Source organism: Equus quagga, chromosome 8, assembly GCF_021613505.1.
Source record: "Equus quagga isolate Etosha38 chromosome 8, UCLA_HA_Equagga_1.0, whole genome shotgun sequence".
Taxonomy (NCBI): Eukaryota; Metazoa; Chordata; class Mammalia; order Perissodactyla; family Equidae; genus Equus; species Equus quagga.
The window spans coordinates 126,684,298-126,710,010 of NC_060274.1; the positions used below are offsets into that span (position 1 = coordinate 126,684,298).

Consider the following 25,713-nt stretch of genomic DNA (forward strand, 5'->3'; position numbering starts at 1 on the left):
GAACTAGAGCCCTAAGTTCTCACCCTTCTTTGTTACCTAAAATTTCTACTAGAGGATTTTGAACAGGGTAGCCTGTGAAGACAGTGCAAGATACAGTCCAGATTATTTTATCACCAGGAAACAGGAAGTGGTGCCTCCCTAATTGCTCCCCAAACCCTTCCTTCTCTCGCACGTGCTCAGAGTATTATGAAACACATGCTCCATATGCTTGCCGCGTCTCGCTGAGCTTCCATCTCAGAGAGCTGCAGGGGGAGCCCAGGAGAGAGGTTTGGAGGCACAAGTCTCTGCTCCTGGGGTCTCAGCTGTGCTTGCCTTCCTCCAAACCATGAAGAGGCACAGTTCAGAGGCGACACAATGTTGCACCAGAGGCAGGCCCCATATACTTAGAAAATAACAAACAGGCTTAAAAGAGGGTGCTGCTGAGAGACAACTAGAAAACCTCCAGGTTAGCAGGCCTATTTACTCAACACAACACACAGTTTAGTGTCTCTAGAATTATTAAAAACTGAAATCACTCTCTATAAAGCAGCCTACAAGAGCTTTTAAAAATTAAATATTACTTCCCTGTTTACAATCCTCATTGCAATTAGAACAGATTCCCAACTCGTAACCATGGCCCTGAATCCCAGGCCTGCCCTGCTCAGGCCGTGCTCTGCCCATCTCCCTAACCCCATCTGCTACCACACCCAGGGCTCCAGTCACATCCCTAAGGACCTGCCAAGTTCCTGGCAGGCTTAGTGCCTTTGTTCTAGCCATCCCCCTAGACCTTTGAATGCATGACTCACTTTTGTCATTATTCTGGTCTGAGCTCAAATGTCCCTTCTTCAGAGAAGTCTTCGCTAAGACCTCCCCATCGAAGGTGGCGCCTGCTCCCTAACAGTCACTCTATCACAGCCAGCCTGTTTTATTTCCTTTTAGTCCTTGAAGTTATCTGAAATTACCTTCATTCATTAACTAGTCTACCAAGACCAGTACAGTGTCTGACATACTGTAGCACTTGCGTTTCTGAACAAACGAAAGAAATTAAAGCTCAGCCCTCCAAAGAACACTCTCATCCATCCAGACACTACCGAAGCTCTCACTTTCATACACGTGAGTAGGAAACACAATCCAAGTTCAACAGGCATTAGGAAACAATGATCTAGCATTCAGTGGTACCTAATCACAGGCCTGCCTGTGATACAGGGGTGCAGCGGCAGGCCAGGAACTCCACGTATTTCAAACGGACTGTGTTCAAAAGAAACCACATTGTATAGGCTAGCTCATAAAGAAGCATTTAGCTCAAAACATAGCAAAACTATTGTATGTCATGAAAATAGCAAGAAAAAAACTTCTCTTTTATAAGTTAGCAAAACTGAGAAACTTAAATGAATAGTAAAACTCTTATTTACATTGAATGCTATTGCTTGACCCAAAAGAAGTTTAACTGGGAAGAAAGAAAAGAAACTTCTTTAGGGCTTCTGAAGAGTACTTTCAGGTACACTGGTGGGCTTTTGATACCCTTATGTAGGATAAGGGGGGATTTTTTGGCTTGCAAATGGAAGGAAGGGAAGGAAGAAAGCAGAAGATAATTTTTTATAAAGTTACAAAGCAAAAGGAAGGAGTTAGAAAGAAAAAAGGAAAGAAGAGGGTTAAATATGATATACGTGATAAGCTCCCCCAAGAGGGAGGAAAGTGGCAGAAACACGGGATCAGACAGGGGTCTGCACTGGCCCCAGGTAAGTCTCAGCAGCCTTCCCTGCAGGAGGGAAGGCAGAGAAGACTCAGCAGTGACCACACGACATTCAGGAAGCCGCACCAAACTGAAAAGAACATCAGACACGTTCACAAGACAGCATGAGATAAAGTACAAAAACGGAGTTACGGATAACAAGTGGACCACATTTTAAAAATACAATTATTGGCACATATCTGAAGAAGAGTTCCTCATTCGTATCATAAAGGGCATGAATTATTTGACGGGTTAAAGTAACATTTAATTTGAAAACACAAGTAATCATTCTGGCAAAAGCAGACAATATAGTTCAACGCAAATCACAGTGCAGGTTGACAGCAAACTATTGTCTTCACCGGTGAACTGGGACACAGGAATTTAAAACCCCAGTCCTTAGGGAGCAAGCTGGATTTCTCAATCACACTGGTCCCGGGAGAAAGGGATTATTCATTAGCAGAAGTGGGACTGAAGAAAAGCTAGGTGTCCTTTGGGTCTCTCCTCTAAGGGAAGATCATTAATTATTTAAATTAATTTTTAAGAATTAAATTAATTCTTAAGAAGGGACAGGAAGGCTACAACTGCTGACATGACACAGAGGTTTTCTGTTGTTTCCACTAAAAAGTAGAATTATTAGACAACTAGTGTTGAAATCTTTACTAGTCAGCACTAAACGATAATTAATCTTGGTAAATAAATCCCACTGCTCATAACGTCCTCAGTTCTGGTTCTAGTCATTTCTGGCTTTAAAGGACGTCCTGGTCCTCTAAAAGCAGCAAGTGGGCTCTTTGGGTCAAGTTCTGCATGCAAGTTGCTTGCAGCTACAAAAAGGACTGTTTATCTACAGTCAACTGTTTACTTACCACCTTTGAAACGATTCCCTCATTATGAATCATGCATTTACCACCTCGTCCTCTGTTCCAATCAAATTCAGATTCTCAAACACTATTTTCTGAGGATATCTCACCAACAATCATGATCTCAGAAGGCTCATAACCTTGTCCAACTTGAGCAGACTCTCCAGCTCCAGATCAACTCTTTGGAGAAATGTTATATGAAAACAACACAGGAGTGATCTGAACGGAACTGAAAAGCAGCACATAACCAGATGTGTGTTTATCAACTTACAAAGAGACACAACCCAATCATTTTATGACATAACATAGTACTATAAAAGGTTTGAAAAGAACATATCCCAATATCCCACAATCAACTTCCAAAAACTCTTCCTCCAAACTAAAAACCACCTTAACTTTAAAAATCATACAAACTATTTTTTAGAAGTTTCTTCTAAACTTTTACCAGGTAAAATAGCATTGACATATTTTCTTGCAATGATAATACGACACAGTAAGTTTTCCACCCGGTATTTTCACTATAGAATATATCCTTTCAAAGCTGTTGACCGAATCTCTCACACTTTGTGATTACTGAAAAACAGGTACTGTTTACACAAAATATTTTAATAGTTTTCAAATTAATCTTGAACTAGTTTTCATGCTTATTCTTCTGAAAAGATACCTCCGTGTAGCAGAGCCGCACCCGCTCGCAGCAGCCCTCTCTGGGACAGGCGAGGCGTGATGTGCTCGCTGCGACAGGGGGTGAGGAGCAGGCTTCAGTCTATCAACCGGTGTCTCAACTTCCTCAGCACGAGGGCCGTCAGGACCAGCGTCATGCATCAGGGATACAAGCCACTCCCAGCACTGCTTTCACTTTCACCTCAAACTCTTCACATCACCTCATGGGACTTCAATGTCCGTGTACACAAGCCTCAAAGCTCACTGATCTTGCCACCAATAATCATCTCCACGCCACTTCAGTGACCCACCTCACCATGAGCACCATGAGCACACCATGAAACGCTGGCTGACAGCACCTCCCACATCCTCCCAGTGCCCTCACTGGGGACTCCTACCCAGCCCATCTCTGGAATATTTTCAAACCAGGGGTTGTAACCCACCAGGTCATGAAATCAATACACTGCGCTATGACCACCACTGTTTTTAAAGAAACAGGAACACCAGACTGGATTGCAAATAATAAAGTTACGAAACTTTGACTCTCCAAATCTCCACGACGCTGCACTTCCTTCCCTATCAGTGTAAGCCCCAAGATAAATCACTGTCCACTAGTCTTTTGTCAGAACCCTCCAATTTTCTTTCTCTGGGCCGTCTGAAAAATCCTATCATCTTAATCTACTCATCTACCTTTGGTGAGGCTGTTGAGCTGAGCTGCAGAAAAACTCCACAACTTGGGCTGGCAACCGCTCTCAAGCTTTGGTCTTTTTCCCGGTTGTCCTATCTCTTTAGGAATCCTCTCTGAGGCTCCCTTTCCTCCATAAGCAGTAGTGAAAGTGTGGTCCCAGCAGCATCACTGGGTAGTTTATTACAAATGCAAATTCTTGAGCCCCATCTAAACCTACTGGATGGGAGTATTAACAAGCCCCTCCCCCCAATTCTGCTACACACTGAAGTTTAAGAACCACTGCGCTCAGACAACAAGATCAGATTTAACTGATCACCCTAAATTACCTATCTCCTCCAGTATCCAGGATGTTCCCAAATTTTCTAGTGCTTTCCGAAAGCTGAGAGCATAAGCATTTAAAGAACATCTAAGATGGGCCAGGCACTGGGATACAGCCATGATTATGAGGTGGTGTCTAACCTCAGAGGTCACCTGCTGTGACCACCTCTACCTTCCACTCAGCCTTGGCTCAGCCTCCATGCATATCAGACAATGTGAACAGAGCCCCTGGGTTGTGCAATGCAGCCCCATCTGCCTGGCCCTCTTTACATTATCACCACGCATCAAAGGAAGAGGTCACACACCCTTCTCTTAAAAGCTCTTCTAGCAGCCCCTTGAGCTCTAGATCCCATTCCCTCCTGGTCTCCTCTAGACCCTCCTGCTCCTGAAATAGTCAGGAACACATTCTTAAGTCTTCTCTACCAGTTTACTCCATTCCATGTGGTTTACTAACAGTGCCTCCGAAACATTTAAATATATTTAAAAATGCAATACCAATCATACTGACTTATGTTCCCCGTTTGCTCTCAGCGCTATACAAAGATGTTGGGTGCTACCTGCTTGACCACGATGATGAGCATACTCTATAGAAAATGGTCTCAGCCACTCAGAGCTCAACTCCACTAACCCAAGTCAAACGCATTCACGAGGATGCATGTGAGCTGGATGTGTTCCACAGGAATCTGACCATAATACCTCACAAAAAGTGTGCAGACTCTGGTTTGAGGAGCCTTCAAGGAAAAGGTCGGGTAAACTGAGGGTAAAGCTACGGAGGCAACTGAGGAAAAAACGCAGCTTTTCACTTTACAAGAGAAGTCTGCAGGGTAGAACCACTGTGAGAAACACGCTGTGCCCCCGGATGACCATGTCTACAGGGTCTAAAGGCTGCCACTGCCACAAAGCAGTGATGAGCTTTGTCCTCCCCCGGCTCCCCCAGAGCCCTCGCTCTACGCGCACTTCACCCCCACTTCTGCTTTCATCAGTGACAGCAGAACTGCTTGACTATTCACTTTGTAAACGAAGGACATCAGCTCCCAACGTGTCAAACCGCCTTTCTTCCTCCCAGTTCTACCTTCTAACAGCTGTATTTTTACAGTGCCAAGCTCGGTAACAGGTCATTCTGCTCCAAATCCCGAGCTTTTGGAGCACTGACTGTGGATTAGCTCATTTCTTTATTCAAATACCTATTAAGCAGCTATTCTGTGCCAGGCACATTTCTAGGCAGTGGGATCTACCAGTGAACAAACAGAAACTCCTTCTTTGGCATGTAAATTCTAATGGAGAGAAACACATTTAAAAAAAAAGCACAACAAACGTGGTAATTTGGAGAAAATCTGCGTGTGTATGTATCCCCTGTAACCACAAGAATTTAACAATGATTTTTTAAACTAATGAACCAATGGATGTAACCAACGATGATGAGCAGCTATTAAGCCCACAAAAAGAGAAATAACCAGACATTATGGGTCTTCCTGATGCAAACACAGGCCACCATACAATTGTAAGGGGAGAGGCAGGGGAGAAGAGAAAGCAACTACCTAAATCCGATCAAACTGCTAGATCTAACTACCAATTTACAGGAAATACAGGGAATAAAGGGACATGTTAAACACTATGGGGGTGCAAAGGCAAAACCCAGAATCTGAGTAACACTTCAGGCCCCTATAAATCAGAATTTCCAGGGGTAGGACTCACGCTTCAATATTTTCAGAATTCCTCCAGTGATTCCAAAGCACAGCAAGTTTGAAAACCAGTGTTCTAAAGCAGTGCTTCCCCAACGCTAGACAATACACAGTTCAGCTGGGGCTCTCGTTCAAGGGCAGACTGTGAATCCATCCGATCTGGAGGAGGGTGTGGGATTTTCCATTTCTACCAAGGTCCCTGGTGATGCTCATCTCCAAACCAAGTCCTAAAGTCTAGAACACTGGTTCTTAAACTTAGCTGCACTCTGGAATCACCCAGGAAATTCCAAAAACTCCTGCCTGAGTCTCACTCCAGTAATTCTGATTTAATTAGTACAGCCCGGGCACGGGGATTTTTTAAAAAGCTTCCCAGGTGATTCTAACGTGCTACATGTTTGAGAACCACTGCCTTAAAGCCAAGGTCAAGGATGGCAGACTAAAGAGATGAAAGAACCTCTATTCTTGAGTTAACTGACTACTCAACCTCTAGTCTTCCATTTATGTGAGTCAATACCTTTCCTTACTGTTTAAGATTGTATGAGTTAAATTAATTTGCGGTCAAGAGCAACCTAACTGATTACAATATTAATTGTATTATCATAACAGAACTGAAAAATTTCTATCTTCTCATCAGGATCACTCAAATCACTCCTCTTCTATCCGGTAAATTTGTATTTTACAGTGACAGGAGCCTTCTCTGCTCTAAGGAACTTTACACATCACTTGACTCTATACACACTCTTACTTTACAGAAGCTAGAAGTAAAATTCCTCAAGACACTTAGGTCTTGAGGAAACAGGCATCAGTGATGCCTTCTAGTAAACGACTTGAGTGACGCTCATAAGATGCCAAGGCAGAAAGTTAAAGAAAGCCGCTGACAAGCACTGGTGCCATGTTTTTTTTGTGTTTGGGGAATGGGGACAAATGAGACAGGACACAGTCACTGATTCCCTACCAGGAACCAAGCAAGCCCACAGGGGATCCTTGACAGGGGCCAGATGAAGGCTAGTAAAAAAAAAAACCCAAAAGAGGGGGCTGCCAGTGGCATAGTGGTTGGGTTTGTGTGCTCTGCTTTGGCAGCCCGGGGTTTGCGGGTTCAGATCCCGGGTGTGGACCTACACACTGCTTATCAAACCATACTGTGGTGGCGTCCCATATTCAAATCAGAGGAAGACTGGCAATGGATGTTGGCTCAGGGCCAATCTTCCTCACAAAAAAACCCAAAAAGATCCAAAAGAAAAGAGAGAGTAAAGGTGGGAGGAGGGCAGAGGAAGTAAGACGAAAACAACTCAGGTATGAACCTGCAATCCCAAATTCCCAACCACAAAAAGAACTCTATTACTAAGGGAAAAAAAGACATCGAAATAACTGGAATAGGTGAAATTAATTTTATAAAGACGTGCCAAAGACTTTTAACAAAATAACAAAATGTTAAGTTTCCAAACATTATTGAAGGCATCACTTCTACTTTTAAAAACTTAAGAAAAAACAGGTGAAACGCAACCAAGTGAATATGAAAAAACTGTTTCATTAACATTCTAATAGAGTGTTTTAAAAAACCTAAGTAACATCTTTTGAAATAAGTTCCTACTATGTGACATAAAACATAGATCAGCATTCATTTCAAACGAGCGATGGGATAACTGTGGTAATCTCTACAGGTCAAAAAGAAAAAGTATCCCCCGCACAGTAACCGTCTTTTCCCATTTCTAGGATTCCACTGATTCCAAGACATACCATCTGTTACTGGCGGCTTGGGGGACAGAGTTTGGTGACAGTGCACAAGCTGATTGAAACTACAATACACCCTGGCTTCAGAAATATTAAAACATGAAAACAACACAAGCATCATAGAATGAAGGAAATGTAGTAATTAGTAGGAACAGGATAGTGGGTAAAAGTTCAGGATCTGAACTCAGATTATGGTGTGTCTTTGGAGAAGTTAACCCCTCTGTGCCTCGGAATCCTCCTGCGTGCGGTGACTACGTGAAATCATAAATATAAAGCACAGCCCCTAGCACCAATCACGTGTTCCACAAACGGTTATGAGTTCTAGTACAGCACTCCAATAACGCTGCTCCCAGATTACAATCCACACAGTACGCTCTGAGTCCGCACACACAGACTGAGACTCTAGTCCATGAGTCACTCTGAAAAAGATGTCAGTACAAACGATCTGACTGCCGTCTACAAGGACCCTATCATCTTCACAAGGAGAAAGACACTCACGTGAAAAGTTAAGCACCTCCCAACCAAGAATTTGAAAGTTAAAAAAAAAAAAAAAAAAAGCCAAAGATTTTCCACTTTATCCTGCAATAAAAGCCACTGGAGGTTCTCCAATCAGGAGAGGGACATGAGAAGATGAAACATTAGGAAGATCAGGATGAAATTCTGAAAAATGGACTAGAAATTAAAATGGGGCATTTTAACCTGCTTCAAAATAGATGTTTATAAATACATGGACAAGGAAAGCAGATTAGTGGTTACAAGAGGGGAAGGAGGGTGTGGCGGGGGTGAGCATAAGGGGTAAAGGGGCACATACGTATGGTGACTGACAATAATGTACAACTGAAATTTCACAATGTTATAAACTATTACGACCTCAATAAAAAAAAAAAAAGGTGTTTACTACAAACCCGGAAAAGAAAAAATTGGAAAAACTAATCTGTAAGGAAAAAAAATTCAGACTATTTTAAGAACATGTATGTACTAGATTTCAAGATTTAGCAGGAGTCTGCAGTAATCACTGCAGTGTGTGGTACCGGCATAAGGGTAGATACAAAGATTAAAGGAATAAAATACAGACTCCAGAAACAGACCTACACATACATATGGTCAACTGATTTCCAATAAAAGTGCAAAGGCAGTTTAAGGGAGAAAGGATACTCTTTTTCAACAAATGGTGCTGAAACAACTGGATAGCAATACTAAAAAAACAGAGAGAGAATCTGACCACATCTTATGTGCACCCCGAAAAAAAGTATAGGATCAAAATGGATCACAGATCAAAATGTAAAATCATTTTAAACTATGAAACTTCTGGAAGAAAACACAGGAGAAAAATCTTTGTGACCCTGAGTTAGGGAAGATTTCTTAGGTATAAGACCAAAAGCGCAAACCATAAAGAAAAAAATGATATATTGGACTTCATCAAAATTAAAAGCTGCTCTGCAGAAGATTCTTAAGGGAATGAAAAGGCAAGTGACAGACCTGGAGAAAATAGGTGCAAAATACATTGTCTGACAAAGGACATGTATCCATGATATATAACAAACTCAAAATGTAACAAAAACCAAATAACCCAATTAAGAAAATAAGCAAAAGATTTAAACATTCTAACAAAATATTCAGAGGCAAATAAGCACAGGAAACGAGGCTTAACATCATTATTCATTAGGGAAATGCAAATAAAATTACGAGATAAACATACCTGACTAAAATAAAAAATACTGACAACACTAGCCCTGGAGAGGATGTGGAGGAAGTGATATTCACCCATTTTTGGTGAGGATGCAAATGGAACAGCTGCTTTGGAAGAACAGTTTCTTAAAAATTAAACATACACTTACCATCTGACCCAGCAATCTCATTCCCAGGTATTCACACAAGAGAAATGAAAATATGGTCACACAAAAACTCGTATGCACATATTTATAGTGGCTTTATTCATAATTGCCCCAAAGTGGAGACAGACCAAATGTCCTTCAACAAGTGATCGGATAAACAAACTATGTTAAATTCACACAAAGGAATACCACTTAGCAATAAAAAGGAATGAACTACTGATACACACAACGGCATGGCTAAGTCTCAACTGCGTTACGCTAAGTGAGGTGGCCGGATGCAAAAAACGGCATGACGTCTCATTCCATTTATATAGCATTCTAGAAAAGACAAAACTACAGGGACAGAAAACAGAACGGGGCTAATGGGTGACTAGAGAAGGCACACAGGCATTTTGGGATTGATGGAGCTGTTCTGCGTCCTGACTGTGGCTGTGGTCACACGACTGTGTGTGTTTGTCAAACTCACTAAGCCATACAGCAAGAGGATGTATTTCACTGGATGTAAATTACACCTCTAGTCAAGAAAAAAGAATCTTGACCTTTACCTCATACACAAAAATTAATTAGAAATGGACCATAGATCTAAATTTAAGAGCTAAAACTATAAAACTTTGAGAAGAGAACATGAGAAAATCTTCATAATCTTTGGGTAGGCAAAGATTCCTTACGCGACAGAGTGAATAAATGATAAACAAAAAAACTGATAAAGAACTGTTATTCTGAATATATAACTCAAAAAGAACCCAATAACATAGACAAAAAACATGAACAGACACTCCACGAAAGATAGACGAACGACCAATAGGTATACAGAAAGATGCTCAACATCACTAGTCACTGGAAAAATTCAAATAAAACCATGGCCTACCACAACAGTACGGCAAAAGTTAAAAAGATTGACAATACCAAGTACCAGTGAGGATGGAACTCGTCCATTGCTGGTGAAATTGTAAAACAGTACAAACGCTCTGGGAAACAGTTTTGTAGTTTCTCACAAAATTATATACTTAACACATATGTGACTCAACAACCCCATTCCTAGGTGTTTATCAAAGAGAAATGACTGCATGTCCACACAGACATAACAAATGCTCACTGGAGCTTTATTTTAAGTAGTGAAATACTGAAAACAACCAACAGGTGATTGGAGACAGAAATTATGGCCCATCCATACAAGAGAACACTATTCAGCAATAAAAAGAAAGAATCTACTGGGTCAGCTTTGTGGTGCAGCAGTTAAGTTCACACGTTCTGCTTCGGCAGCCCAGGGTTCACTGGTTCGGATCCCGGGTGTGGACAGGGCACTGCTTGTCAAGCCATGCTGTGGCAGGCATCCCACATATAAAGTAGAGGAAGATGGGCACAGATGTTAGCTCAGGGCCAGTCTTCCTCAGCAAAAAGAGGAGGATTGGTGGCAGATGTTAGCTCAGGGCTAATCTTCCTCAAAAAAAAAATAAAGAAACTACTTACACATATGACAACCAAATGACTCTCAAAAACACCATGTTTCCTGAAAGAAGCCAGACAAAAAAGAGTATTTACTGTATGATTCTATTTATGTGAAATTTTACAAGAAAAACTAATCCACAGTGATGGAAACCAGATGGGTGCTTACTGGCAGAGCAGGTGAGGTGTGAGGGAACTTTTTGGGATGATGAAAATGTCTTCTATTTTGATTGGAGTGGTGGTTACACAGGTGAACAAATCTATCAAAACTCATCTAACTTCACTCTTAAAATGAATACTTCACTATAGGTAAACTATACCACAACAAAAGTTGACTTAAAAAAAGGTATAAAAAAGGGGAAGACAAGACACTATTTCTTACTAAGTAGAGTGGGATGGTGATTATTAGCTCCGTGACTGCAGGCAGTTTTCCCGAACCCGTTTCTTCCTTTGTAAAATGGAGACGATAACAGTATCAGATACAGGTGGCAGTGAGGGTTAGATGAAAATACATGTAGCATATCCTGCATGCACTAAGTCCTCAACAAATGTCATTATTATTAGTACTACTATTAGCAACTGCTCTTCAAACAAAAATAATCAGCTTAGAAGAAAAACACATTCTAATAATTATATCTAATAAATTAATCTGAAATCTAAGAAAATGACAGAGTAACAACTACTTCAGCTAACGCCTCTAAATAACACCATAAGAAAACCAATAAACAGAAAAGTGCACATATGCCCAGCTAAAGCAGAAAATTACTGACTGTTCAGTTACCCACTGCGGATAACAAATCACCTCAAAACTCAGGGGCTGAAACCAGCAGCCATCTCCTCTGTTCACAACTCTTCCATCGAGGCTGGGCTCAGCTGGGTCCTCTGTTGGCCTTGTAGTCACTCCTCGGCTGCCCTAGCTGGGGGGCGCGGGGGGGCTAGGCTCAGCTGGGACAGCTGGACCTTCTCTCTTCCCACGTGTCCTCTCCTAAGGCCTCTCCTGCATGCTACCCGGGGCTCCAGAAAACAAAAAGCAGAGGCTGCCGACTCTTTAAGGCGTAAAGCCTGGCACAGGCACGCCACCATCTCCGCAGCATTCTGCTGGTTCGAGAGTGCCACAGGGCCAGGGCAGGACTCCCAGGAAGGTGCTTCTCTGGGATCCACCAACAGAGCTGACGTCAATAAAACAGACCAGGTTTGCAAAATGCACAATCACCTGGGGTGGTAAGAGGACTGCAACCTGAAGACACCATTGTTAGAAGGGCTAGGAGGAACTGGAGGAAGCTCTTAGTGTGTTCCTTACACGAGACATGATGCTAATCACAGGATTAAAGTACTGCACCCACTTCAGTAAAAAAAAAATGCGTAGTTCCATCAAGAGTAGCAGTAGTCGCTGTCACTTTTTTGACGGGCGGGGTCATACATACATATATCAGGGTCACCAAGGAAGCCTCTTGAAAAAATACACTTAGCTCACCATTCTCACTTCAAAAGGGGCGCATAAGGAGTTCCTGTGTGTTCTGCAGAAGTGCTCGCGGCGGTTCTGCTACGAGTACCCATCCCCACGTCTCCCTCACATACAGAGTCAGATGAGGGCATGTGATGCAGAGAATCCAAATTTTAATTATTCACCAGAACCTACAAGTGAGATACTGTTTTAAGGGTTTACAAAACATTTTCACACGAATTATCTCACTTGTCCTATGAGTTAAGCAGGGTTGACATCATCTTATTCTTTCTCACACCCCCTTCCCAATTTTTTAAAAATAGATGCTAGGAGAGAAAAAAATTAAGGTGTAATTATCATTATGACAAAGACAAGACAGAGAATAACCAAGTAAAACTAGTTCACAAAATTATTACTCATTCAAATACTTACTGGGTGCTTATTATTGCTAAGTATGCTATCAGATATACTCCACTGAGGAGAATAAGAGAAATAAGTTTATATTACAGTATGAAGATTCGAGTTACATAAATAATTTTATTAACCGTCAGGTTATTAAACTAAAAGGAGAAAAACTAAGTACTGCCAAGAAAGGCCATGGAACTGTTAGCCTAAATATTTTAAAAATAGAATATTCATCTCTATAGGATGATTTAGAGGGAACACCGAGTTGGATGGCAGGGGGACAGACCCGAATACGTGCAGGAAATTAATGTGTGGCAACAATGAAGAATGAATTTTGCTAGATTTGTGGCCCAAATTTGGAAGAAGGCTGGGTGTCAGGGTGGGAAAGAGTTAGAGAAAAGCAAATGAGATAAATTCTCAAATTATAACACGATCTTTAACATATTAAAGAGCGTGAAGTTTAAGACTGATCAAAACAAGTAATAACAAAAACTAGGAAAATGAAATGAGACATAAAATAAAGCACATTCATTGGTCTGCATGAACGGTTATTAATAATGATTATTCTTCAAAAGTTCTTAAAAAACCTGCATTGACTGAATTTACGAACACCAATTCATTCCTCACTATACCTGTGCTGTCCAATAGCGCACAGCCAGTAGCCATGGTGGATACTGAACATTCGAAACGTGGTTAGTCCTAACCGAGATGTGTCATATATAGTGTAAAACAGACACAAGATTGTGAAAACTTAGCATGAAAAAAAGTAAGAACATCAACAATATCCAATACATATTGAAATAATAACATTTTGGACATACTGGGCTAAATTAAATATATTATTAAATTAATTTCACCTGTTTCTTTTTACTTGTTTAATGTGGCTACTGGGCAATTTAAAATTCCAGATGTGGCTTACATCATATTTCTATTGGACAATGCTGCCCTATACCACAGGTTAAGGGAAGAGGAACACCTTCTTGTATAAACTTAGCTGCTTATCAGAGAGACTGCCATGGAGGTCTAAGCAACGGAAGGTTTGTTCATTCTGTATACAGTCCCATTTTTTTTAGGATAATGCTTACCCAGAAACGCGGTCAGATTAAGAACACTATTTAAAACCTATTCACACATTTTGGTAGCAGTTATACAGAATGAAAAGGTCTAGAGATGGAGCCCACCCCCACCCCCAAAAGCAGGAAAGACAGAAATCCTTGTAGTTGGACTCCAATCCTCAGCGCCTGGTGGAGCGAGCAGCATGAGTGTGTGGGGCCAAGTGGATCTTGCAATTTCCTCTGTTTCCAAGGCAACAGGGAAACCACCGAGCAGTATGAGGGTATGCTGGGGCATACGCTCAGGTGACATGAGGACCCAGGAGCAGCAGAACCCTCAGAATCCCAGTTGCAGGCGCAGCCACCCGTCTCTTGAACCATGGGAATGGTGCGGGTCCCTGGTAGGGCCTTGCAGTCAGCAAGCAAGCATGTGGATCTGGTAGGTGTGCAAATGAATCTTGTCCATCCCCAAATCCTGGTCCCGTTCTACCATTTCTCATTTTAACCAGTGGCACCATTACCCACTCAGGCACTCATGCTAACAACCTGAAGGTTTATCCTTAACATCTCCCACATCACAGTCTTGTCAATTCTTCCTCTGATTATGTCTCAAACCTTTCTCCTCTTCATCCCGCCTGCGCTACCCTAGTCCGTGATACTTTGGCTGGTGAACTTCAATGCATGGCTGGTTTTCCCAGTGCAATTCCCTGCCTGCCCTCATCCACTTCACAGAGCAGTGAGACGGATCTTCTTGAGGACATAAAACAGGATTGGCACACTACAGACCAGGGAACAAATTTGGCCCACAGTCTGTTTTTGTTCAGCCTATGAGCTAAGAATGGTTTTCACATCTTTAAATGGTTGAAAAAAAAAATCAATATTTCATGACATGTGGCTTAGATGAAATCTTAATGTCAGTGTCCATAAATAAAGTTTTATCGGCACACAGCCACATATACTTGTTTATGTATTGTCTATAGCTACTTGTGTGCTACAAAAGGCAGAAGTGAGTGGTTGCAACAGAGGGCACGTGGCCTACAAAGCCTCAGCTATTTACTATCTGGGCTTTCACAGAAAAAGTTTGCTAATCCTCGTCTAGAAGATGATCTCATTTATTGCTTAAAACTCTGCACTGACTTTCCACTGTTTCGAGAGAAAGTCTAAAACTTTCAAGAGGGCATACACACACCAATAAATGCTTTAAAAACACCAACTATTATAGTAGCAGTAACTGTTTTCTGTGGTTCCCTCGCTAGACTGAAGTTCCCTGAGGGCAGGGATCAGGCTGCCCTAGCCTTTGTGACTAAGCACACAACGACGACGGGCATAGTAGGGACTTAGTTTATTCAAACATTTAATGAATACCTGTTTGAATAACATGTGACACTTACCCACAAACACTGTCCTCTTCAATCAGTCATCTTAGCAATTCAATCTTTTGGGGGACAGAAATCCTCTGGACAGCTAATAAAACCTCTGAACCCTTTCCCGAGAAAAATATGCACACAATCTCGGAGAAAGCTCATGAACTCTACGTTAAGAACCACTATGCTGAGCTGGCAATGCTCCTCAACACGTGACACCCAGAACCGAAGAGAACGCTCTACCTGTGGTTCAGAGCTCCGCTGGCTCACGATAAGAACACGGTCAACTCAAATGCCTAGAAAATTAACCCAGTCTCTCAAGCTGTATGCACACAGACTTTTTTCTGAAATGTAAACACAAGACTTTACATTTGTGGCCTGCATTTTTGTGGTCCTTCTTTCCTCCAGGAGCCACCTCAGTGATGTTCTGGTCTGAATTCTTTGCACAGCTCTCTTATCTCAGTATCAGGAACCCCTGCCCCTGCTGTAGTCCAGGCCATACAGGCCAGGTCAGAACTTCACCATGCTACATCTAGTTATTTCCTAGCAGACGGACTGGAAATTCCATAGTGTTTTCCCACTTTCACTCCAGCCAATGGAGTGTCATACTTACCTTGGTGTGTACAGTCTGCCAAGGTCATTTTGAACCCTCCTCCATTTTGATGTTAGCTGCCATGGTTGAATTTTGCTATTTAGGTTTTTATTCAGTCACTCATACAAGTCATTATCAAGAATAAAGAGAACACGTATTTTAAAATATTCTCTTTAAAAGAAATTCCAAACGTGATTTAGATTTGAAAACAAGCAAAATATCAGCCAGATGCATTTATATCTAAGACATACAAATCTTAGAAAAGCATTTTCTTTTCATAAAACTATATTATAACTGTGAAAGTCAGGATTTTCATCTCTATGTTCACAAACTATTTACCATGCTATCATGGAGTTAACATTCTACCTTTAATGTTGCAAATATCAGGATCAGGTATCTTGCTAAAATACCAATTTCTGTTTCAAAAGTTCCTAAGAATTCTTTCTGCAAGCAAGCAAGTACAACAAAAAGAGAAATGGGGGAAGGGGAGCAGGGAGGTAGCGGGGAACTCAATCACTTTCTCCTTCTGACACCACATAACAACCAACCAAGGATGTGGAGGCGTTAATTGTATCAGGTCCTTAACCCGCCCTGCTTTCTTTCACCTGCCCACGAAGTGAAAGACGAGGTTTCTAGCACTTTCGTTCTACAGTAATACCAACTCAGACTTCAAATTCTGACATCCTACGTGGAACTCTTTTATCAGAAGCCTAATATATACATTTAAGAATAGTAAAATACTAAAATAGTATCCAGAACCTCAGTGTTTGAGACGTTAAATTATATTTCTAAATCAATCAAGCAATTCACGTTCAAGGTACCCAGAAGTTTGCATTCTGACAGTTAGCAGTTTAAGCCAGACTGAGTACTCTATCAACTGTTAAGACTTAATGTGGTACTTCGTAATCAACTAGAATGAAGAATAAAGGGTTCTCTCAAGTGTGATCACTAAATATTTCGTAATGCTTTAACTTGCACAATCCTGCCCAAGGTCAGTTCTGATTTATTCAAATAACTAAGCACAATCCACTCACAGACAATGTCGTAAAGCTATTCTAGATTCTAAACTAAGGAAAGTGTTGCAGATTTTTGACTTCATAATCACAGGTAGAGGTGGCTGTTTCTCATTTTGTGATAAAGTAGGCTTTTATTTATGTAAACCCCCCCTTCATCATGATACCTGTAGGTGAAAACCACATTATTTGTATATAGGTCCTGGCATGCTGCCACCCTTGCCAATTTTTATTAATCTTTGGGAACCTCACTCACTATTTCACTAGGTCAAAAAACAACTCACCCCAAATGGCACCAAAATCAGGCCAAGTCAACTGGCATTTCGATCCCCTACCTCTCCCTGCTTTAGGAACTCACTGCTTATTACTCAGAAGGAAGGACTCCCTACTGTTCCTGCAGGGCCCTGCATAATGCGGCTCCTGACTACCTTTCCAACTTCCTTTCCTACTCCCCGCTCAGGATGTTCCAGCCACCCCCGCTTCCTTCCGTTCGCACGCTTGCCAAGTTCTTTCCTGCCTCGCCATCCCTGTCTCTTACAACGCTACAGGGCCTCCCCTGGAAGGCTGCTCTAAGACTGCAGTAACCACATCCCCTTGAACAGTATCTAGGATGCGGCCACTCTGGTTGCAATTCTGCATAACAGCGAGCAGCAGTCTAGCAAGATTCTGCATACCATAGTTCAGTGGTTATCAAAGGGCAGACTGTGAAAATCCAGGGGTCCCCTGAGAGCTTTTCAGGGGGTTCATCAGGTCAAAACTATTTTCAAAACAATACTAAGATATTTGCTTTTTTCATCATGTTCACATCAGCACTAATTTGCAAAAGCAACAGTAGGTAAACTACTAGCTTGGTATCCCTTAGCACGGATCAAGACAGTGGTTACAAACTGTGGTGAAAAGTCATTGTATTCTTCATCACGAGGAACCCACAGTAAAAAAAAAAAAAAAAAGCCATTTTCATTTAACAGTGTCCTTGAAGCAGTAAGAATGATTAATTGTATTAAATCTGACCCTTAAGTACTTGTCTTCTTGGTATTCGGCATGACACAATGGGCTGGACACGCACAGCGCTCCTGCTGCACACTGAAGGACGACGGCTGGCTCGAGGAGCAGCATGTGCGCAGCTGTTTGGGAAGCGCTCTGAAGCAGCACTGTCATCACAGAACACCACTTTTACTTGCAAGAATGACCAACAAACTATCATTATTTCAAATGTGGATATCTGACAGACATTTTCTTGGAAATGAGATTGTCACTTCAAGAAAAACTGGCAGGACCTTCCCAATGATCAAATTCAAACTCTGAAGAGGGAATTAACACTTCGGAAAACCTGCATTACTCATGGAGAGCTTAACAGCTTCCCAATATTTAAATTGTTGAAACTGGTGGTGATATTAAAAAATGTGATTTTAAAAAAGTATTTGTATATTGAAATGTCAAAATGTGGAAGAATCTGTGTAACAGTGAACTAATATGTATTTTCCAAATGACCGATGTATGAAGTTATAAAATGAGGCGCGCGTAGAAGATCCATTCAAAGTGCAAAGCAAATCAATGGAGTTACATGTAACAGCAGACAAAATTCATCCATGATTTCAGACTGCACGTCACAATAACCTCTAAGAAACAACCACCTATGGAGTTTTGGCGAGTATCAAAGAATATCCACAATTATCTGAAAAAGTTATTCAAATACTCCTCCCTTTCCCAACTATGTATCTGTGCAAGGCCAGATTTCCTTCATATTCGTACTTCATTAGAGTAACGTACTGCAACGGAATGAATTCAGAAGCGGATATCAGTATTCAGTTGTTTTTTAGACCAGACATTTAAAGATACTTGCAAAACTGCAAAAGATCCTATGAAAACCCAGTTGCTTTTTTTTTTTTTTTTGGCAGAAATTGATAAGCTAGTCCTAAAATTCACAAGGAAATGCAAGGGATGCAGAATAGCCAAAACAATCTTGAAAAGTCAGAGGACTCACACTTCCCTATTTTGAAACTTTCTACAAAGCTACAGTAATCAAGACACTGTGATACTGGCATAAAGATAGACAGAGAGATCAAAGGAAGCAAGTCCAGAAATAAACCCTTATATTTATAGTTACTTGGTTTTTGACAATTCACTGAGGAAAGAACAGTCTTTCAACAAAACATGCTGGGATAACTTGCTATCTACATGCAAAAGAACGAAGGTGTGGGGCTGGCCCAGTGGTGTAGTGGTTAAGTTCACACTCTCTGCTTTGGGGGCCTGGGGTTCACAGGTTTGGATCTCAGCCATGGACCTAGCACCGCCTGTCAAGCCATGCTGTGGCAGCGTCCCACATAAAATAGAGGAAGACTGGCAGAGATGTTAGCTCAGTGACAATCTTCCTCAAGCAAACAGATGATTGGCAACAGAATTAGCTCAGAGCCAATCTTCCTCACACACAAAAAAAGAATGAAGTTGCACCCCTATCTCCCACCATATACAAAAAGTAACTCTGAATAGATCATAGATACAACTGTAAAAGTATAAAATGTTCAGAAGAAAATATAGTAGTAAATCTACATGTCCTTGGATTACACAATGGTTTCCTAGGTATGACACTAAAAAACACAAGTGACAAAAGAGAAAACAGATAAAATGGACTTTGTCAAAATTTAAAACTTTTTGTTTCAAAGGATACCATGAAGAAATGAAAAGACAACCCACAGAATGGAAGAAAGTACTTGCAAATCATGTAAGATAGCACTTCACACCCATAAAGATAGCTAAAATCAGACACAATAACAAATATTGGTGAGGATGTGGAGAAACTGAAGCCAATTTCAACTGTTGATAGGGATACAAAATGGTGCAGCTGCTTTGGAAAACAGATTGACAGTTCCTCAAAATGTTAAACATAAAGTTACCATATGACCCAGCAATTCCACTCCTAGGAATACACCCAAGAAAAATGAAAACATGTCTACACAAAAACTTGACCAAGAATGTTCATAACAGCTTTATCCATAAGTCAAAACGTAGAAACAACCCACATGTCCATCAATTGACAAATGTGTACATAAAATGTGGCATATTCAAATAACAAAATATTATTTGGTAACAAAAAGGAATGAATTACTGATACATGCTACAACATGGATGAATCTTGAAAATATTTATGCTAACTGAAAGATGCCAGTCACATAGGATCAAGTGTGTCTGATTCCATTTATATGAAATGTCCAGAATAGGGAAATCCATAGAAACAGAAAGCAGTTAAGTGGGTGCCAGGGCCTGAGGTGAGGGAAGGATGGGGAGTCCCAGCCAGTGGGTACAGAGTTCCTTTTTAGAGTGATGAAGGTAAGTATGGATAGATATAAGCCACAAGAACGTCAAAATAACATTTGGCACTAGAAAGTCATAATCACAAATGCGGGCTCTGATTATTCTCGTGTACAGAACAATAAATGACGCTGAAAACAAGTTAATTTCAAGCTTCAACACAAGGTGACCATTACAGGACTACCCCCACCCACAAGTACACAACCTCAAAATGTTACTAAGCACCTGAACACAGTTTCACATACTAATAAATTTTATATATGGCAAACAATGTTTTACCTTTAAATTTTCAATGAAATGCCTCAGAAAGGGACAGGATAATTTAAAAATAGACACTAAATCAGAATACAACGAGACTGTATTGTATTGGGAACAAATTTAATGACATCTTTACCTATTAAGTATCCAAGTCAAAGGATGCATCTTCCTTACTACCTAAAACATTCTCACAAGGTACTAAGTTGAGTTACTTCTGCTGGACGGCCTTTTACCAAGCCACAGAGCGGCTTCGTTTTCTCGCTTACGATCTTTCACATCCCTGTGATCCTGTCCCTCCTGTTAACCTCAGAGACTTACACACAACAAATAACCTTTTGATTATGGTCTAATGGTAAACTAGATTATCAAAGCTCTCTGTAGAGGATTCCAGTAAGAGACGTGCCAGATTTTATTTGAACATAGTTAGCTGGCACCACAATTTTAACTTGGTTAAGTTTAGTTACCTTTGTACTAGAAACAACGGATGGAAGGGAGCTGGTACAGTGGCCATCACTGAAACAATGAATACCAGGCACTCCCTGAAAGCCAGCCTGCCCTACAGGTGACGTGTCCTTAAAAGCTTAACATTGTAAATAAGAGGAAAGTACTTCAGGAGAAAAGCTGTATAAATTACCTGAGAATTACATTTTCCTCACTGGTAGTTTTATCAATGTTTTAAAAAAATACAAAACTTGAAAGCCAAGCAGTAAAACAATCATAGCATTTAATAGTTTTATCTGAAGGCAAACTTTTACAATAAAGTTTGTGATTTGGCAGTGTCACTGACAAGTACTCTCCTAGTCAAACTGGCAGAAGATATTTAATCCAGAGAACATTCTAAGAAAGGTGTGGTTTCTAGCTGAGCCTAACATGCCACAACAGCTTAGCATCACAGCTTAACACAACCCAGAAACGCATACGCTCAAATTTCTCTAGTACAGCACCATGTGCAAGCAAACGTGTCAGTAAACTCCTAGAAGTCTCAATCCCGAATAATACTCTGAAGGGTGGCTAATACACGCAATCAGGAAATTACTCGCTTTTTTGATGCTGGCAAAACAAAAGACTCCACAAATTAAAAAGTGTCTGGTTCATAACAAAGATAGACAACTTTAAAATCAAATGCAAATATTGAGAGTAATGCAACTGCTCCAAAATACCTTTTACTTTAATCATCCCTACACTTGAACACATATATGGAGAAAATGGAAGCTACAGTAACATGACATACGGAGGGTATAGCAAATAGGGACTAGAACTTACTCTGTATTCCACTGGAGGCTAATTTAGCACAGTATTTTAACAGGAGTTTAAAGTTTAAACGTTTGTGAAGACAAGGTTAAAAGTGACCTGTCACATCAGGGCTTTAGGAGAAGGATGATTAGAAGAAAAATAAAACAGAATAGATTTCAACTGGACATAAGGACCTTCTTTAGCAAAACAGTGATAAAACACTAGATTTGCTTACTGAAAACTAGAATCACTATCTCAAGAATTTCAAGGGGTAAATAAACGAGGATCTGTGGGACATTCTTTTGAGTTGAAATCGGGTCACCCAGGTACATGTCACCTGTAACTGGATTATTCAGAGACTAGCTTCAATTAGTGGGCACTCTGTATCTGACAGAGCTCACTCGAGAGCACGACACGTCATAGTCCCACGGTTCAAAATGCAAAGGAGGAACTAAAGAACCGAGAAGCAAGGGCTTGGTGATTCAGGCTGCCAATAAAGGCTGGATGCCGGGTTCCATACGGGCATCTGGGGAGTGGACTGTTAGTGACTTTAAAAGCCTCAATCTGATGCATGGTTACTTTATGGCTGCAGTTGCTCAGGCTGTCACCTGTCCTTCCCCAACAGGTACCTACGATCTGGCACTGTACCATACAAGAGTTACCCCTATGACTCTCGGCACCATCTCTGCACAAGCGTCTCTCAGTCTGATTTGCTCCCCATTCTTAGGATTTCCACCCCCACACCCCCGCCTGAGCACTTTGACAGAGATGATAAAAGGATGAGTAAGCATGCTGCCGCTGATCTTGGTCAAAGAGCACAGAGACCCTGGCACACGCGGCGGAAAACCGGGGTGAGGAAGCAGCACAGAAAGCGAGGGGGAGTTCACCGGCTGCGCGGCACGCAGCTCCGAGCTTTCCTCCGGCAAGTGCTGTTCCTCCTCCCGCGACCACCACGGACACCGAGCCCTCGCGCTCGCCTCCTCCCCGCGCTCGGGTGGCCAAGCGCACATGTTCCTTAGACAGTTACTTCTTACAGACACCAGGGAAACAGAAGCGTAATTCCCCCGGGCTTCCAGGTGTCAGAGGCGACAAAGCCTCACCCGGAAGCTGGTTAAGTTCAACGGGTCAGCTTTCCCACTCGTTTTCTGGGATCCTGTCCACCCCACCCCACCCCAGACCGCCCCAGCCGAGCAAAACGGCAACTGCCGGGAACGGTTTCAAATATATGTCAACCTTTGGGGGAGGGAAAAAAAAACACACACAACTTTTGAATTACTCCAACAGCCTGGTTACAAGTACCTGACCTTATTTTTTTCCCGAGGAAAAATAGGACACCGAGATATGAGAAATTCCTTTCTCTCTGCCTTCCTATTTCGGCCGCTGGCAGCATCCAGCGGCTTCCGAAGAGGGCTCTTTGGGGTTTCTTCGGTGGGAAACTTGCCCTCAGCAGCCAAACGTCCTGTAGGTCCCTGTTTTTCTGTAAAATGCTGAACTTTGCCACGGAGAGAGAACAGCCAAGGCGCTGTTCCCTTTGTTAAAACCCCACGGACTTGACTGAATCTGCGGCGGAAAGGCTGCTGGCAAGGACCACGCCAGCCAGCCGCGAAGAGGCGCAGAGACAGGTGCGGTTCCCTCCGCGGCGCCCGCAGAGCGCAGCGCCTCCACTGCCGCCCCGCCCGCCCGGACCCGGGGCTCCCCGCGCGCCCGCGGCCTCCCGGCCCGGCCTCCCCGCTCCCCGGCCGCCCTCCCCGCCGCCCGCGGGCCCGGCCGCGCCGCCGCCTCCGCTCAAAATGGAGGTGGCGGCGGCGGGCGGCCGGTTACGAAACGCGCGGCCGCCACATGGCCGCGCCGGCCCCAAACTTGGCCGGGCCCGCGGCGTCCCGGCGCCCAGGAGAGGCCGGGCCCGGCACGAAGAGGCCGCGCGGCGCCTGCCACTCACCCACAGACCGGTAGCCCAGGATCGCGATCTTCCGGGACTTGGACTGCGGCATCTTGGCGGCCTCCTCAGCCCCGGGCCAACCACATCAACCGCGGCGGCGGCGGCGGCTCCTGTGCTGCGATCGGCGGCTGCCGCGCCGGGGCAGAGCGGCATCCAGGGGCGGGGCGGGCGGGCGCGGCTGCCTGGGCTCTTCGCTCGCGCGCCCAACCGCCCGGAACCGCCGTGCGGCCCCGCCCCCAAACACGCCCACGTGACCGCCCGCCGCCACCGAAGACCGGCGGACCGCGTCAGCGCCGCCCCCCCAGCCGCGACTGCCGCCCCCACCTCCGAAACGCACGGAGGCGCGACGGGCGGCGTTTTACTTCAAAGGAAAAAAGAGGGGACGCCGAGATGCCCCAGGAAAAGTCACGACTGAAACTCGCTGCGTCATGACCCACCCACCGTCTTCCGCCGCTTTTTAATTACGCCAATCCTCCCCGAGCGCTGATTGGGCAGCTCCCGCCCGCCCGCGCGATGACGCGACGGAAACTCCGTCTCTCATTGGGGGCGGTGAGGAGGCGGAGCCGGAGGCGGGGCTGCTCGCCCGGGAGCTAAAAATAAAATCCGGCTGCGACCGCGCGGTTGGGCGCCAGTGAGGTTTGAAGGCTTGGAACGTCTCAGGGTTCGGGGGCGGGCGGGTGGGCGGGGCGGAGAGAGGCTGGCTCCCCAGTGATTGGTTATAGCAGTGATTGTGAGGGGCGGGGCGAGCTGTGGAAGGCGCGGTGATTGGCGGAACGCTGAGCGGTTGGTAGTCTGGCGCCCGCTGAGCCCGTAAAAGGCGCGAGGCGCGTGGCTGTTGCCGGCTGGGCTGTGGGTTGGCTGGTTCTTTTTTAGTTTATTTATTTATTTTTAAACCCCTTTGCTATATTGGCGTTGGGGAGTCTGGGTTTGAGGATGTAGGTGGTAACTAAGCGTCATCCATGAGTATCAGACAGTGGGAAGAATGGAATATGCATTAATTAAAAATGTTACGCATTTCATTAAAAAATGTGCTCCTTCCCAGTTCTCGTCTCAACTCTGCAGCTTGGGGACCCAGCACACCCCACAGGAAACAGGGCAAGTCAACACGTCTTTAGTGTCAGCAGTTGCGTGGCTAATTCGGTAGACAAGCACCAGCCGTCGTGGGCTGGAACACTCCGAACCGTCCTTGGGGCAGGGGTATTTAAGTCTGCTGGGCTCGCCCTCGGGTGTGGGCCGACCTCTCCAGGAAGGGGACAAGGGTGCATTTCCCACAAAAGGCGCACTGACAACCCTTTTCCCCAGTGGTGCTGGGGGAGAGATATTGCTGCGGCACCCATGTTAGAGTGCAGCAAGGGACGGCAGCCCCGGAGGCCCCGGTTGTGCAAAAGGAAGGTAAAAGCCCAGGCCTGAGCAATGAGGACGTGACTGGGAGATTTCCAGCCAGGGAGACTTTTCCATCGTGGTGGATATCCTTACCCTTGGTGGTTGCTAAAGAAGCAGATACCTCGCTACCCCTATGAGCGTCCTCTGTTGTCCTCGGGCGGTTTGACAGTCACCTGCGTGGTTGATTGGGACAGCTGCACGGCCCTTCGCCTTTCCCAATGAGCACAGAGAAGGAGCCCCTGGGAAGCTGAGGGGCAGGGTCGGGTTCCTGGGTGTGAAGATTCGGAGGTGACTGTCCCATGAATATGCCTTGTTGAGTTAGAACAGTGGCGCTAAGGCAGAATCATGCCACCGTGAGGCTGAAGGACACCTAGGAGAGGGGGATGCGTGCGCGTTCATATCCCGGGGGTCTACAGATTGAAGCGCCAGACGATCAGCTGGAAGTGAGAAATGTCTGTGAAGCTCTGTGTTTTATCTTAATGGATTTTTGCATTCTACTCTATAATTAGTTGAAGTATTTTAAAACTTCAGGTCTTAAAATGGACCCTCAAGAAAAATGTATCATTTTTGTCCTGTGGATCTGGATGCCGCCTACCACAGTATTTTGAACTGATGGCACTCGACTCCCTGGTGGGTTGTGAAATCAGCTTAGTGAGTGTTACGTTGTTTTTTTTTTTAATAGAAGAACAGAATAGAAAATAGTACCCTGTGCATAGTAAGGGGAAGTATGGTTTCATGACACTTTTGTTGGGTGTATAGTCTATACCTATAGATGTGCTATGTATGTATTGTG

At 43.4% G+C, this 25,713-nt stretch overlaps 1 protein-coding gene across 2 annotated transcripts in view; it reads right to left on the reverse strand.

Moving 5' to 3' along the window:
- RHEB (Ras homolog, mTORC1 binding) overlaps positions 1-23,972 on the reverse strand; it is a 44,937-nt gene extending 20,965 nt beyond the window's left edge. The window contains exon 1 of one of the 2 annotated variants that reach the window (XM_046669602.1): positions 23,538-23,972. In XM_046669602.1, the coding sequence (XP_046525558.1) occupies positions 23,538-23,589 (52 nt within the window). In that variant the 5' untranslated portion in view covers positions 23,590-23,972. Of the gene's footprint in view, positions 1-10,952; positions 10,972-23,537 lie in introns of those variants that run through there. The other variant, XM_046669603.1, reaches the window with a different exon arrangement.
- Positions 23,973-25,713: the final 1,741 nt, after the last annotated feature.